The sequence below is a fragment of the Salvia miltiorrhiza genome, chromosome 7, assembly GCF_028751815.1.
Source record: "Salvia miltiorrhiza cultivar Shanhuang (shh) chromosome 7, IMPLAD_Smil_shh, whole genome shotgun sequence".
Lineage (NCBI taxonomy): Eukaryota > Viridiplantae > Streptophyta > Magnoliopsida > Lamiales > Lamiaceae > Salvia > Salvia miltiorrhiza.
The window spans coordinates 5591191-5606774 of NC_080393.1; the positions used below are offsets into that span (position 1 = coordinate 5591191).

General features: G+C 36.1%; 2 protein-coding genes across 2 annotated transcripts; both read right to left on the reverse strand.

Annotated features, from left to right (window-relative positions):
• Window positions 1–4213: 4213 nt before the first annotated feature.
• LOC130993750 (uncharacterized) lies at window positions 4214–13786 on the reverse strand. Its single transcript, XM_057918787.1, has 3 exons — window positions 11473–13786; window positions 10205–11386; window positions 4214–7801 (listed from the first exon to the last, which is right to left on the reverse strand). The coding sequence occupies exons 1-3, from the start codon at window positions 13590–13592 to the stop codon at window positions 4357–4359; spliced, it is 6747 nt and encodes a 2248-aa protein (XP_057774770.1). The 5' UTR covers window positions 13593–13786; the 3' UTR covers window positions 4214–4356.
• On the reverse strand, window positions 9005–11440 carry LOC130991853 (probable disease resistance protein RPP1). Its single transcript, XM_057916267.1, has 2 exons — window positions 10205–11440; window positions 9005–9289 (listed from the first exon to the last, which is right to left on the reverse strand). Exons 1-2 carry the CDS (start codon window positions 11428–11430, stop codon window positions 9283–9285), a joined length of 1233 nt encoding a protein of 410 aa, XP_057772250.1. The 5' UTR covers window positions 11431–11440; the 3' UTR covers window positions 9005–9282.
• Window positions 13787–15584: the final 1798 nt, after the last annotated feature.

Below are 15584 nucleotides of genomic sequence, written 5' to 3' on the forward strand. Positions count from 1 at the left end.
GGGTCCGATTTGGTCCGGGTCCGACCCTCCGATAATTTAATTTTTTTTTCTCCCATTATTATTAGTCGATTCTAATTGTCACTTATAAATTAATAATGAGTAATTGTATAGAGTTAATGTTAATAGTTGAGTACAGAGTTAATCCGTAATTGTATCAAGAACTTTTAAAGCATTAAGTTATCAACGTCATTCATCAACATCGAATTTCGTCATCTCAATTGCATGCATGATTCAAATTTTATGAATGAAGCTTAATTTTGGTGTTTGCATTATATTGATTAGTTACAGTACTATTAATTCATATATATATATATATATATATATAGACACACACATAACTCATGAACTTAATTTAAATTTCTTTCAACGAAAATCTGTGAAAAAATTGTTATATTTTGGCATATTATTGCGGATTTATATTTCATCAACTCAATTATTTCCTGAGTTTCTCTGTACTTGGGTTAGTGATTGGGGATACTGCTACTGCACAAAAAATTATTCAGTTTGGAGTTTAAGCTGCTAACTAAAATCATTATTAATTTATAAGCGTCAGTTATAATTGACTAATAAAGACAGCACCAATTCATCTACGTAAAAATCATTATTAATTTATAAGTGTACGGGTTCGGCGGGTTCGATCGGGTTTCGACCCGAACCGACCCAGAAATAATTCAGTCCTACAAATTTGACCCGGACCGGACCGTACATGTGTATTGAGTCGGTCCGGTCTGGACCTGGTGAATCGTGAATGAACGGGGAAAGGTTTAATCGGTGAATTATTATTGAATTATGAATTATACCTAGTTTTTGATCGGGAAAAGTGAGAGAGAATAGTTGAATTGCTGAAAACACGAGTGAAGTTGTTGTTGTATTTGAAAAGTAGTGAGAGCGTATCCTTACAAAGCACGAGTGCATGAGTATTTATAGATTACATGCTAGGGGTAAAATAGTAATTTCGCTTCTAAAAACATGCTCCCCGCGTGGTCGAGGGCATAGTAGTAAATTCGCTCACAGGCGGACAATTCCTCTGCTCTGGCGCATGGGCAAATCGCCTATATGTTCTTTAGTGACTTCTCTGGCGAGAGCCATTCCTCTGGCTAGGATCATTTCTCTGGTGAGGTCCGTTCCTCTGACAAGGATCATTCCTCTGCTCTGCATATATTTCTCCTCATCAGGACCGAATCCGTCGGTCCGGGTGGATTCGGCGGGTTCGATTTGGATCTACTCACCCCTAGTCATAATAATAATAATAATAATAATAATAATAATAATAATAATAATATAGGATAGAAAAATATTTTATTTTGAAACTCCTAATTTATACTCTCTCCGTCCATGAAAAAATATTGTTAAGTGTATTGAGAATGAATTAAAGGTAGTTGAGTGTATTGAGAGTAGTGAAAATGTGTTACTATAATTAATATTGAGAGTTGTGAAAAGTAAAAAGTAAGAGTAATTATAAGTGGTGGACATCCCAAAAAGGAAAGATAGGAAGTTCTTTCATGGACAGATGAAGTATACTTTTTTTACTTTAAATCTATTATTTAAATATTATATATCAAATTAAAGTTGTTGTCATGATCTTTAATTTGATATGTATATTGAATGTTTTATTATTAACTAAAAAGTATACTCCCTCCGTTCCATTGGGCTTGTCCCATTTGGTTTCGGCACGATTATTAAGAAGAGTATTATTAGTATTTTAAGTGTGTATGTAATAAAGTAGTATAAAATTGATAAAGTAGGAGATGGAAGGTAGGAGAGTGAATGTAATAAAGTGATAAAGTAGGAGAGTGAATGTAATAAAGTGATAACATATGAAAGAAAATATAATAAAGTGATAAAGTAGGAGATAGAAGGTAATTAAGAATTCTGATTGTTTAGTTAATTGTTACTATTTATAGAAATGAGACAATATCAATGGGACAAACAAAAAAGGAATATGAGACAAGATCAATGAAACGGAGGGAGTATTTTTTAAGAAAAAAGAAAAAGTAAGAATTAAAAGAAAATATATTAAAAATATTAATTTATGAAATAATTTCATGTTTAGTTTGAGATTTCGATATTGAGAGATATTTCCATGTTGACATTTTTGCAAAGAGATGTAAGATTGCTGGAAAATAAAATAAAAATCTCACTTTTATCCACACAGGACCATATAAATTAAGGAGAGGCCAATGTTCACTAATCGTACTATATAATGATCTTATTTATTATAATTATAAATTTGAAAATAAAATTAAACATTTTATCTATTATAATAAGGAACTAATTGATATTTCCCTTTTTAATATACTAGCAAAATAAATTTGAAATACTATGTCTTATTGTGATTTTATATATTAGAAATATTAATACATAAATAATAGAATGTACTTTGAAAATGATCACTTTTCTATAGTAAAATTAAAATTTTTCCATTAAAATAAAAAACTTAAACATTAGCTTCATTTACCATTTTACCATTCATGTAAAACTTAAAAATTATCCACTAATCTTTAATTAAGTTGTGAATTTTAGTTTTTGAACTCGAATTCACAACCAAGACTATTCTTAGCTGTGAATTCTAGTTTTAAAACTCGAATTTACAATTAGTATTAATTCTAGTCGTGAATTTAAGCTTTAAAACTCGAATTCACAATTAATACTAGCTATTTAGTTGCAAATTCCAATTTTAAAGTTTGACTTCACAACTAGAAATAAGTGTTGGTTGTAAATCCAAGCTTTATATCTCAAATTCACAACCAATACTAGCGATTCAATTGTGAATTCATCAAGTTAGGTGTGAAATTAACAACACAAACCTTTTTTTTTTTGGAATGGAACAACACAAACTCACTTTACATCGATTTAAGATCATTAATTAATAACACAACTAACACTAGTAATTTAGTTATGAATTCATCGAGTTGATTATATTCATCTAATAATCCAAATGTAGATTTTCTTGATTCTGAGTGTGTGGTTGTTTTGTGTTCATTCTAATACTTGATTTGTGACTTTAGTGATGATTTTAATTCTTTCCTTATCACACCATATATCCAACATCAAATTGTAAGGCAAGTGTGTATGTGTTGGTATAATAATAGTATGGTTAATGCTTGAAGCCAAAGATTTCAAGTTTGAATCATTTATCGTACAACTTTCAAACATATTTGTTCATTCACAAAAAAAAAAAAAAAAAAAAAAAAAAAAAACACTAAAAAAGTAGTTAGACAAGTTTGATTTTCAAGGAATATTTAGGTAGTTGTCTACAACAAAGTGTCCAATTTCCAAAACAATTGAGTTTCACAAAGCAAATAAGATATACTACATCACAAATATCATACATTGTATTTCATTATCAATCTATCATGTTTCCCTTTAAATAAATAATAAAAAAAAATCTATATATCATGTTTCATTTCATGCCATCCACACCCTTAACTACTTTCACGGCTTGAAATAAATGTTCGAAGAATGTCTATTAGATTGAAAGCTACTTCACCAGCTTCTTTTTCCTCAAAAGATAGAAATGAAAAACAATGCTCAAGAAACATGACGTTTGTAGTTTGCATTCTCAAAAAGCTACAGGAAAAGAACACCAAAGCAAGATCGATGAAGAAAGCAACTCTGCAAATGGACAATCATTAATCTATAGCTTCAATTTCTGTAGCGGAAGCATCAACTCAACACTGCTGAAGTTCTGAACAATACAACACAGAATAATAGTTAATATGAAATCAATATATTATGATAGCACACGCTATTATATACAGGGCTATATTCTAGTACATGTGATCAAAGTAAAAATATTGAATTTAAACAATATATATTATAGAAAGAAAATAGACAAATCTTATTACAATTATTTGATTAATTACAATTATTTGATTAATCTTAAGATTTAAAATAAGTAAGGATATTATAAATAAAAAAAAATTGATAAGAAAATACATTTTTATAAGACTAGGAGACTGAGATGACGTGCGTAAAAAAGAATTATTTTAATAAAAAAATTTATGAGTATAAATTTATATTTTATTACATTTCACATAACATTTATTACTTTAATATATTTTTTGAACCAATTATTGGATAATACTTGAAAAATTATAAAATTATAGTTCAATATTAATCAATCATCTAAATTTAATATAAATAATTAATATTAATTAATTAAGCATCACCAAATTTTTCCATCATTACGAAAAATACAAAAAAAAGAAGATTAATATGAAATTCATATTTATTTTCTAAATTTCATTTTTACATAATTAATTTTAAATTCCACGGATTCTAGCAAAATTGAACTTTTAAGAAAAAAATAACCTAAAACAACGAAAGAGAAATGAAACTTACTTGCTTCTAGGTTTAATCAATCAGGTTGCGGCCGTCAACCCAGACGGTGAGATTGGGAAAGTTGTTGTGCCACTCTGCAGGAATAGGATCAATGCCTAATTCCCCACAATCTCTAATACTTAAATACTTCAATGCATCCCCCCAGCAAGATGGCAGACGCCTCAACTTGTTGCAACTAATTAGATATAAGCGCTCTAGAGATGGAAGGTTCCCCAACCATTCAGGCAATTCTTCTACCCCTAAATTCTCTAACTCTAACCTATAAAGAGCTGTGAGATGTTGAATTGATTCTGGTAACCACTCCCAATTTTCCACCCCTCTTAAGACCAAGTAAGTAAGTGAGTTGCAGCATCCTTGCAATAAGGCATCCACAGTCTGTTTAATGCCAACACTACTCTCCATTGACCACTCCCAACTCACATCTATCACTAAGCTCCATAAGCAGCCTAAACCCCAACTCTTGACACTATCAGTACACATGAAGAATTTAGGAACACCACCAATTGTCAAAGCTGTGAGACGAGCTGCTTTAGCGAGGCAGTCAATTACCATCGGCATATTCTGTAGGCTGCTTAATTTCCACAATACGAGATTCTCGATTGTTGGCGCCCATGACTCTAGCATTTGACGTGGCAAAACCATCAACCCTTCGCAACTTTGAATCCTGAGTTCGCGTAGGATTCCTTGTGATTGTCCTTCTCTGCCACTTGGATTCCCTATTGACTTCACATTTCCACAATCACATATACTCAACTCCACCAGAGAATTGAGGGTGTCCAGTCCATCTGGTAATTCTCTCAACCTGGGGCATCCACTTATCTCCAACTCTGATAGATTCTGATTCTTATAGAATAACCAATCTGGCAGACATTCCAATCCCTCCAACTCTTCTATTTTGAGGGACATTAATTTAGAAAATGAAGAATTTATGAACCTCAACTTCTTCAATGCTTTCAAAGAAAGAGATTTGAGATTTGGCAAGTGCTCCAGCTGTGGGATTTCCTCACATTCTGAGCACCTCTTGAGTGTTATCTGAATCAAGTTTTCAAGTGGTAGCCAAGAGGCTTGAGGCCCATCCCGTACTGCCATCTTCTCAATCCATTCTGGAAATCTTTTGCCTTTGAATCCTTTAATCTCTAACTTCTTCAGATTGGCATTTGCATGAGGTTGGAGGCCTTCCAACACATTCTGGTCATCATTTCTTTCACCTTCTCTCTCCTCATCCCATACAAACCCCAAATCAAATAAGTTTGACTTCTCAAATATCTTTGCTTTCTCTGCCTCTTCTTTGCCCTGCACCTTTTCCAAACCACTAATCACTAGTTGTCCTTTGAGATTCTTCAAACTTCCCAGCTCTTCAATTCGATACCCCTTGTTGTCACCCACTCTAAAGTGCCTTAGTGTTTGGAGACAAGTTAATCTCCCAATCTCCGCAGGCAACTTCACATCATCGTGGATATAGAGATGCCTTAAATTAATCAAGTACTTTAACGTACTTGGCAGAAACACTGTATTCAACCAATTCTCAACTCTTAACGTTTGCAAGTGATGGAATTCACTAATCCAGTCTGGCAAATTCTCAATTCGTGTATTTGAAATATCAAGATTTCTCAAATGTATCAACTTCCTAACTGAATTGGGCAACTCTTTAACTCCACGACTCTGAAGAGTAAGAACATGCAAACTTTCCAAGTTGGAGAACATGTTACCCGGAATTTCTTCACCTTCCAAGAACAATGTACGCAAATGTTTTGCCACTTGTTTTGGCACAGGCTTTGACCCTTGAAGAGTGATGTATCTGATTTGGTTGCAGCCATCTGCATTATTAGAACCACCCAAAACAGAAGATGCCAGATCATGCACAAGATCGTGCATCACACAACTCTCCACATTTCCAATATCATCTCTCTTCGCAACTTGCAACAAAGAGTTTTGTAGAAGCATATTAAAGAACATGTCGCCCACACACTCCATATCATCTCTTCCATTTGGCTGAAGAAAACCTTCTGCCATCCATTGTTCAATCAGCTCCTGCTTCACAATTTTGCCACCTTTTGGGAAAATTGAACAGTATGTGAAGCACTTCTTGAGTGACGGTGAAGACAAATTATCAAAGCTCAATCTCAAAATTTTCGAGATGTTATCTCCATCAACATCCGTTAGCCATCTCTGTTCGACATCGAGCCACTCTTTTTGAGATTTACGGCGAAGCACTCCGCCGACAACATTGGCAGCTAAGGGCAGACCTTTACATCTTTCAGCAATCTTTTTTCCAATCATCTCCAATCCTGATGGTACTTGATCTCCATTTTCAACAAAAGTTTTAGCTTTGATTATGGACCAGCAATCTTCATCTGATAAGCCTTTTAACATATGAATGTCAAGTGGGTTCGCAATTGAAGCAACCTTCTCATTCCTGGTAGTGATGATGATGCCATTTCCTTTAGTAGAAGTTACTCCCGATATGGAATTTATAAAGTTTTCCCATTTCGGAACATCTTCATTCCATACATCATCAAGAATAAGAAGATAAGTTTTAGCCTTCAAAGCTTCTTGAAGCTTTTGCTGAAGAACTTCCCTACTTTCAACTCTCACATCAGTATTTGAAGTCAATGTTGAAAAGATTTTGTTCAAAATAATGATCGGATCAAAAGTTTGAGAAACATGAACCCAAATATGTGATCCAAATCGAGTCTTCATCTTTTCATGATTGAAGACTTTTCTAGTCAACGTAGTTTTCCCCATACCTCCCATTCCAACAAGAGCAATGATGGAGAAGATCCGTTCCTCTGAGTGGGTGTGGGTGAGCATCTCAACTAGTTTAGGCACATCATCATCTCTTCCAATAAAGATTGGATCAAGAGACAATGAATCAGTCTCAAAGGAAGCATTCAGAGAAGCAGCAGCAGGTGCATTCACAACTATGCTTTGAAGGTCAAGATCTGATGCCCTCTTGTTCATAGACTCGAAAGTGGCATTGATTTGTTTGATTCTAAGAGCCATGTTACGCCGAAGTGAGATATGATTTAAGGATGAGAAGCATGATAGTACCTTATCCTTCGCCTTGGGATTGGGTGTCTTCAATTTCTTCACTTTTTTGTGGAGATGATGATAGTTGAGTTCATCCAAGACATTATCAGCATCGAAAGCCACAGCTTCAAGCTCCCTCAACCAGATCTTGACTGCATCTTGGGTGATGGATTTCTTCTCAGCGTCATTCAAGTAGGCTTGAATCATGCCCAGAGTCCTCTGCAGCTGTTGGGCATCTCCTTCGAGACCTCGAAGAAGAGAATACTCTTCCTTGATAAAGTTGATCAGGTTTTGAAGCAGAACTTCAATGGCTGCAGAAGACACACCTCCTCCATCCATGATTTTGCAGAGAGAGAATGCTTTGTGAACTTTGTGTGTGTGTGTGTGTGTGTGAAGATGAATGATTGTAAAGTTGTGGATGACCATTCAAACATTATCTCTCTTCAATTATGTACTCACTGGTCACTATCTATGTGGAAAAGGAAAAAGTCATTAATGATCCATCTCTACCTTGAAAAGGATGTTTCATTATTCATTTCCAGCGAGCATGTGCAGCGGGGCTCCACCGAGCGGCTCGAGCCTGAGCTCCCGCCGCCTATTGCCGCGCTTGGGGACTCAAAAGGGGCATGATGGGTAGAGCTCGCGAGCACCGCCCCACTCAGTCAGCTATATATCTCATTGCAAATAGTGCAGCTCAGGTTTTACTTTTCTTCTTCAGTTATCAGTAGAAGGCTTATATGACCTTGTTTACTTTCTCTGTAGATTAAAAAAGATTGCTATCTTGAACTTTTATTTTTATAGGTGAATGATTTTGTAATGAAGATAGATAGCAGGGATATAGAAGTGTCAAATGCCTTTACCATGTGGAGATATCTTTGGTGTTGATTGCACTAATATATGGTTTTCAGAATTTGTGATGCATTTTGTCTTTGTGGCTGTAACACAGAGAATTAGGTTTATTGGCCCACTAACATCTCTCAATCTCCCCCTCTCTGTGGGATAAATTTTATTATTAAGCTCTAATTATGTAAGAAACTTCTGATCATTGTAATTGATAAATTTTTTAATGGAGACAGGATGTTTTTGGTGCAGTTCCTGGTGAGACAGACTACAGAATTTATTATTACCACACCTCATATGACACAGTGGATAGACTATTGTATGCATCAATTGGTATTAATTTTGGTAGAGATTACCGAATTTATTTTCCGTCACATTACTTTTTTATTTATTTTTGTTTCTGCCTAATTTGCACATCTTTTTCTGTTGATTAGACTAGGAAGCATGCAAGCACGTCTGTTTTTCTATCCTTGGGTTACTATTCTCTGAACATTCTTTTTTTGGGTTTATTAGAGGTTTGCAAATCCATTTTTGGCATTTCTAATGTTCGTGCCATTGCCACGCTCAATTGTTTCAATTCTTTCCATATAGCAAGGAAACGATGCACCAAAAAGGGTTGTTTTTCAGCAGACAATAGGTACATTTGGATCAACCCATATTAATTATCAGTCGCACACTGAGTTGGTCGTGTGGTTATTCAGTGGCATCAAAGTGTTATATATGTGCATGTTGTATAGCTCTCTGTTCATCGCGTGAAATGGCAGGCAATTCAGTTAGGAGTTGTGATAAATTAAATTCATGAAAACTGCTTGCAATATTTGAATGATGCTAATGTAGTAGTGGACTATAGGTCTGGTCATTCAAGTAGCTATGATTTTATTCACAGAGGAATGTTAGCATACACACCATCATGTGCATCTCCATCAACACCTAGACCTAGTGTATTGGATTGGATCATTATTTCAAAATGAATATACTCATGCATCTCCAGCTCCGGTTCCAACGGTCGTTGGGTTGCTCCAGTTCCAGTGGTAGCTGGGCTCCAGCCGGCGCTGGATTGCTGCCTTCCTAATTCCTATCAAGTCGGTAAAAATCCATGAAAATTAATATAAAAAAAGTCACCGAAACTCTGCATAAAGTCTATTGATTTCCTAAACCCACAAAAATCAATAAACTTTTTAAAATCCAAAAAAATCTAACATAATCCCAAACCAATACACCCCTAAGAGTTTCTGTTATTACAATCATGGATTTCACACCTCATTGGAACAAATACTACTGTTTGTGATGCAATCCATACTTGGTCAAGCCAGTTAAACATTTAGCATCAAAATTTAACATTAGCCTCACGCTGCTCTGCCACCATAGAGGAAAGCAATAAATAATTGCTGCTTATCTTTTGTCGCATATTATTCAAATTAGCAATTCCGTAGTGATGATTTTAATTCGTTCCTTATAACACCATACATCCAACGTCAAATTTTAAGGCAAGTTTGCGTGTGTTGGTATAATAATAGTATGGTTAATGTTTGAAGCCAAAATTTTTAAGTTCGAGTCATTTGTCGTACAACTTTTAAACTTATTTGTTCATTCACAAAAAAATAAAAAAAAAAATAGTTAGACAAGTTTGATTTTCAAGTAATATTTAGGTAGCTGTCTACAAAGTGTCCAATAAATGAGTTTCATAAAACAAATAAGATATATATATACATCACAAATTTCTTACATTCTATTTCATCATCAATCTATCATGTTTTCCTTTAAATAAATAAATAAATCTATCATATTTCATTTCATGCCATCCGTGTTCTTAACTACTTTCATGGCTTGAATTAAAGCTACTTCAACAGCTTATGTGTCCTCAAAAGATTGATATGAAATTCATATTAATTTTCTAAATTTTATTTCTACATAATTAATTTTGAATTATAGCAAAATTAAACTTTTAAGAAAAAAACCAACTCAAAAAAGAAAGAAAAATGAAACTTACTTGCTGCAAGGTTTAATCTGGCGGCCGTCAACCCAGATGGTGAGATTGGGAGAGTTGTTGTGCCACTCTGCAGGATCAATGTGTAATTCTCCACAATCTTCGATATATAAAACCTCCAATGCATCCCAGCAAGAGGGCAGATGCCTCAACTTGTTGCAACTATTTAGAGTTAAGCTCCGTAGGGATGGAAGGTTCCCCAACCATTCTGGCAATTCTTCTACCCCTAAATTATGCAAGTTTAACACATTAAGAGCTGTGAGATGTTGAATTGATTCTGGTAACCACTCCCAATTTTGCACCCCTCTTAAGGTGAAATTAGTAAGTGAGTTGCAGCATCCTTGCAATAAGGCATCCACAGGCTCTTTCATGCCAACACTACTCTCCATTGACAACTCCTCACTCACATCTATCACTAATTCTCTTGAGCGGCCTAAAGCCCAACTCTTGACACTAGCAATCGGAACACCAACAATTTTCAAATTTGTGAGATGAGCTGCCTTAGCGAGGCAGCCAATTACCATCGGCAGATTCTTTAGGCTGCTTAATCCCTTCAATTCGAGACACTCGATTGTTGGCGCCCATGACTCTAGCATTTGACGTGGCAAAACCATCAACCCTTCGCACCTTTCAATCACGAGTTCGCGTAGGATTCCTTGTGATTGTCCTTCTCTGCCACTTGGATTCCCTATTGACTTCAGATTTGGACAATCATGTATAACCAACTTCTCCAGAGAATTGAGGGTGTCCAGTCCATCTGGTAATTCTCTCAACTTGGGGCATTGCCTTATCTCCAACTTTGAGAGATTCTGATTCTTATAAAACAACCAATCTGGCAGACATTCCAATCCCTCTAAGCAATCTATATTGAGGGACATTAATTTAGAAAATGAAGAATTTATGAACCTCACCTTCTCCAATCCTATCAAAGAAAGAGATTTGAGATTTGGCAAGTGCTCCAGCTGTGGGATTTCCTCACATTCTGAGCACCTCTCGAGTGTTATCTGAATCAAGTTTTCAAGTGCTACCCAAGAGGCTTGAGGTCCATCCCGTACTGCCATCTTCTCAATCCACTCTGGAAATCTTTTGCCTTTGAATCCATAAATCTCTAACTTCTTCAGATTGGCATTTGCATGAGGCTGGAGGCCTTCCAACACACTCTCCTCATCATTTCTTTCACCTTCTCTGACAGAACCACATTGGAACATTAAATCAAATAACTTTGGCATCCCAAAATAACCCCATTGAAACCTCAAATCAAATAAGTTGGCTTCTCAAATATCTTTGCTTTCTCTGCTTCTTCTTTGCCATGCACCTTTTCCAAACTACTAATCACTAGTTTTCCTTTGAGATTCTTCAAACTTCCAAGCTCTTCAATTCGATGGCCCTTCTTGTCACCAACTCTAAAGTGCCTTAGTGTTTGGAGACAAGTTAATCTCCCAATCTCCGCTGGCAAATCTATACTGTCGTTGATATAGAGATGCCTTAAGTTAATCAAGTACTTTAACGTACTTGGCAGAAGAATCGATCTATTCCACCTCAACCTTCTCTCGGCTCTCTCGGCTCTTAATGTTTGCAAATGATGGAATTCACTAATCCAGTCTGGCAAATTCTCAATTTCTGTATTTGAAATATCAAGATTTCTCAAATGTATCAACTTCCTTACTGAATTGGGCAACTCTTTAACCCCATCACTCTTAAGAGTAAGAACATGCAGACTTTCCAAGTTGGACAAAATGTTACCCGAAATTTCTTCACCTTCCGAGAACAATGTACGCAAATGCTTTGGGGTAGGTTCTGATCCATCTTTGTTATTAGAATAACCCAAAACAGAAGATGCCAGATCATGCACAAGATCGTGCATCACACAACTCTCCACATTTCCAATATCATCTCTCCCTGCAACTTGCAACAAAGAGTTTTGTAAAAGCATATTAAAGAACATGTCGCCCACGGACTCCATATCATCTCTTCGATTTGGCTGAAGAAAACCTTCTGCCATCCATTGTTCAATCAGCTCCTGCTTCACAATTTTGCCACCTTTTGGGAAAATTGAACAGTATGTGAAGCACTTCTTGAGTGACGGTGAAGACAGATTATCAAAGCTCAATCTCAAAATTTTTGAGATGTTATCTCCGTCAACATCTGTAAGCCATCTCTGTTTGACTTCGACCCACTCTTCTTGAGATTTACAGCGAAGCACTCCCCCGACCACATTGGCAGCTAAGGGCAAACCTTTACATCTTTTTGCAATCTTTCTTCCAATCATTTCCAAGCCTGATGGAACTTCTCTATTTTCATCAAAAGTTTTAACTTTGATTATGGACCAGCAATCTTCATCTGATAAGCCTTTTAACATATGAATGTCAAGTGGGTTCACAATTGAAGCAACCTTCTCATTCCTGGTAGTGATGATGATGCCATTTCCTTTAGTAGAAGTTACTCCCAACAAAGAATTTATAAAGCCTTCCCATGTCGGAACATCTTGATTCCATATATCATCAAGAACAAGAAGATAAGTTTTAGCTTTCAAAGCTTCTTGAAGCTTTTCAAGAATATCTTCTCTGGTCTCAACTCCATCAGTAGTCTTTCTAGTTTCCAGGATATCATCATCTCTGCTCTCAACTCCATCACTAGTGTTTTTAGCCATCTTGAAAAGTATTTTCTTGAAAAGAAGCACTGGATCAAAATTTTGAGAAACATGAACCCAAAGCCGTGATCCGAATCGAGTCTTCACCCTTTGATGATTGAAGATTTTCCTGGTCAACGTAGTCTTCCCCATACCTCCCATTCCGACAATTGCAAGGGTGGAGAATCTCCGTTCCTCTGGGCTGATCTGGATCAGCATCTCAACTAGTTTAGGCACATCATCATCTCTTCCAATAAAGATTGGATCAATAGAGAATGAATCAGTCTCAAAGGAAGCATTCAGAGCAGCAGCAGGTGCATTCACCACTATGCTCTGAAGGCCGAGCTCGGTTGCCCTTTTGTTCATATTCTCAAAACTCGTATTGATTTGTTTGATTCTAAGAGCCATATTTCGTGGGCGTGAGATGTGATTCAAGGATGAGAAGCATGATAGTACCTTATCCTTGGGTGTCTTCATTTTGTTGACTCTTTTGTGGAGAAGATGATAGCTGAGTTCATCCACAACATTATCAGCATCGAAAGCCACAGCTTCAAGCTCCCTCAACCAGATCTTGACTGCATCTTGGGTGATTGATTTCTTCTCAGCGTCATTCAAGTAAGCTTGAATCATGGCCAGAGTCCTCTGCAGCTGTTGGGTATCTCCATCGAGACCTCGAAGTAGAGACCGCTCTTCTTTGAAAACGTTGATGACGTTTTGAACAAGAACTTCGATGGCGGCGGCAGACACACCTCCTCCATCCATGGTTTCGCAGAGAGAGATTGCTTGTGATTTTTTATTTTTTTGGAATTAATTTTTGTGTGTGTGAAGATGAATTTTTGTAAAGTTGAGGATGACCATTCCATTCAAACATTCTCTCTATCTACATGGAATGGAATCAAAGCTCGAAGATTTGGGGAACGAAGAGTAGTCTGTGTGTGGTAGAGGAAATTGGATTTGGGCCAAAGTTTTCGTTGGGCTCGTCAAGTGGTTATATAAAATAGGGAAAATAGGGAAAGGGTTGCAGTTTTGGCAATTTTTGCAGAAGGCAGCTGGGTTGCATTTGCGAGATATTGCATGGGCTTTAAAGTGTGAACTCAACACTTATGAATTATGATTATGAGATATGAGGTTTTATGCTATGGCAAATATGGTTGGTCTGTTGCCATCTTAAACATGAAGGGCCTGACAAGAGTCATGTAATTTCCAAAGCTGAGTGCATTGTTATGTGAAAAAGAAAATGGGGGCTAAGAAGAATGATTGTAGATTTGATAGATGGGAGCTACGAATTGCGATACTCAAACTGTAGAGAAAATCAAATCAAAACCTTGCAACTATAAGTGAAACGAAGAGATGTTTCACACACTTCACATGCTATATATGATCACGTGTTCATAATGCCTAGAAAACACAATCTTGGAAAGGAAATATGCCCTCTAATTAGCTCAATCAAGAAGGCATATATGGAACTCAACAACTATTAAAATATTATAGCACATTCACTTCACCAATGAAATCATCTCAAAATCCACCGTTTTCAGTTGTTTGTGCAGTTGGAAGCAGCGACAGACATGTTAGACATTAAGTTTCATCAAATGGATGATGATCTATCTCAATTGAGGTGAGTGTGAAAACATCTCATTGAACTGAGAATTGCATCTTTCAAATGTATTTGACGATGATTCTTGATTAATTTCTTGAGTTGATGAAGCTCTAAGGCAGAAGCTACCAAATCCTTCTTGAGATCTTTCTAGCCTTGTCTCTCTCATCTTTGAGAAGAGGGTCTTTCTCAAGCAACCTCAATATTCTCTCACACTTTCAAACCACAATTAAATCTACACCAAAAACGATAATCATGTATGAAGTTGTATTAAATAGAGATGATGCATCAAATCAAACAAAAATCATAAACATTGAGTACCCCTTTTCATCAATATGTTGAAATCGTCCCATTTCTGTTTGGTTTTGAAAGTCTTGAGCAACACTCTGAGGGCCACAGAGCCGGTTCGCAGAACCTCACAGGCCTCATTTCCAGCTGCTGTGAGCTCGGAATCAAGACTCTAACACCCTTCATTTTCTCCACGGAAAACTGAAAACGATCACAAGTCAGTATTCATCGTCTCTCAAGTAGTTCGTTTCCTCCAGATTTTCTCGCTTGTATGGAAAATGTAGTAGCCCCCTATGTTATTATTTATATATACAATTAATTTGAGATATTAGATTTCAATATAGATATTTATTGAATAGACAATTTTAGCAAGTCAATTACTATATGAGATTAATTGATTAGGTAAAATATGTAGAGATTTTTTTTTTATGTTTATAAAGCCCAATACTATTTGGGCCAGTGATTTTAGTAATATAAAGTACCAAAGCCCAATTTATGAATATTGATCCAGTATACAACATTAAAATCACATTTTTTTATTTATTTTTATTAAAATTCGTGTCCTCCACTCGACCTCACACTCTTTGTGGATGGAGGGAGTATTCAATTAAAATTTAGTAAAGCTCATTAGTCCATAGACTGATGACTTTGATAAGATGATTGACTAGTTAATATTGATATTGAAAGAGTTGACCAGTCAAGACTGATTTTAGAGCATCTAGCGCTGGAGAGTCGGGTCGTGCTGAAGAAGGAGACGCACCTCACGCTGGAGTGCCACGACGGTGCATGCTCGGTGGTTTGGGGAGAATAAGATGTTTTGGGTGTTTTAGCAGAAAGCGTGGTGTAGGCAAATAAAATTTATGGCCAAT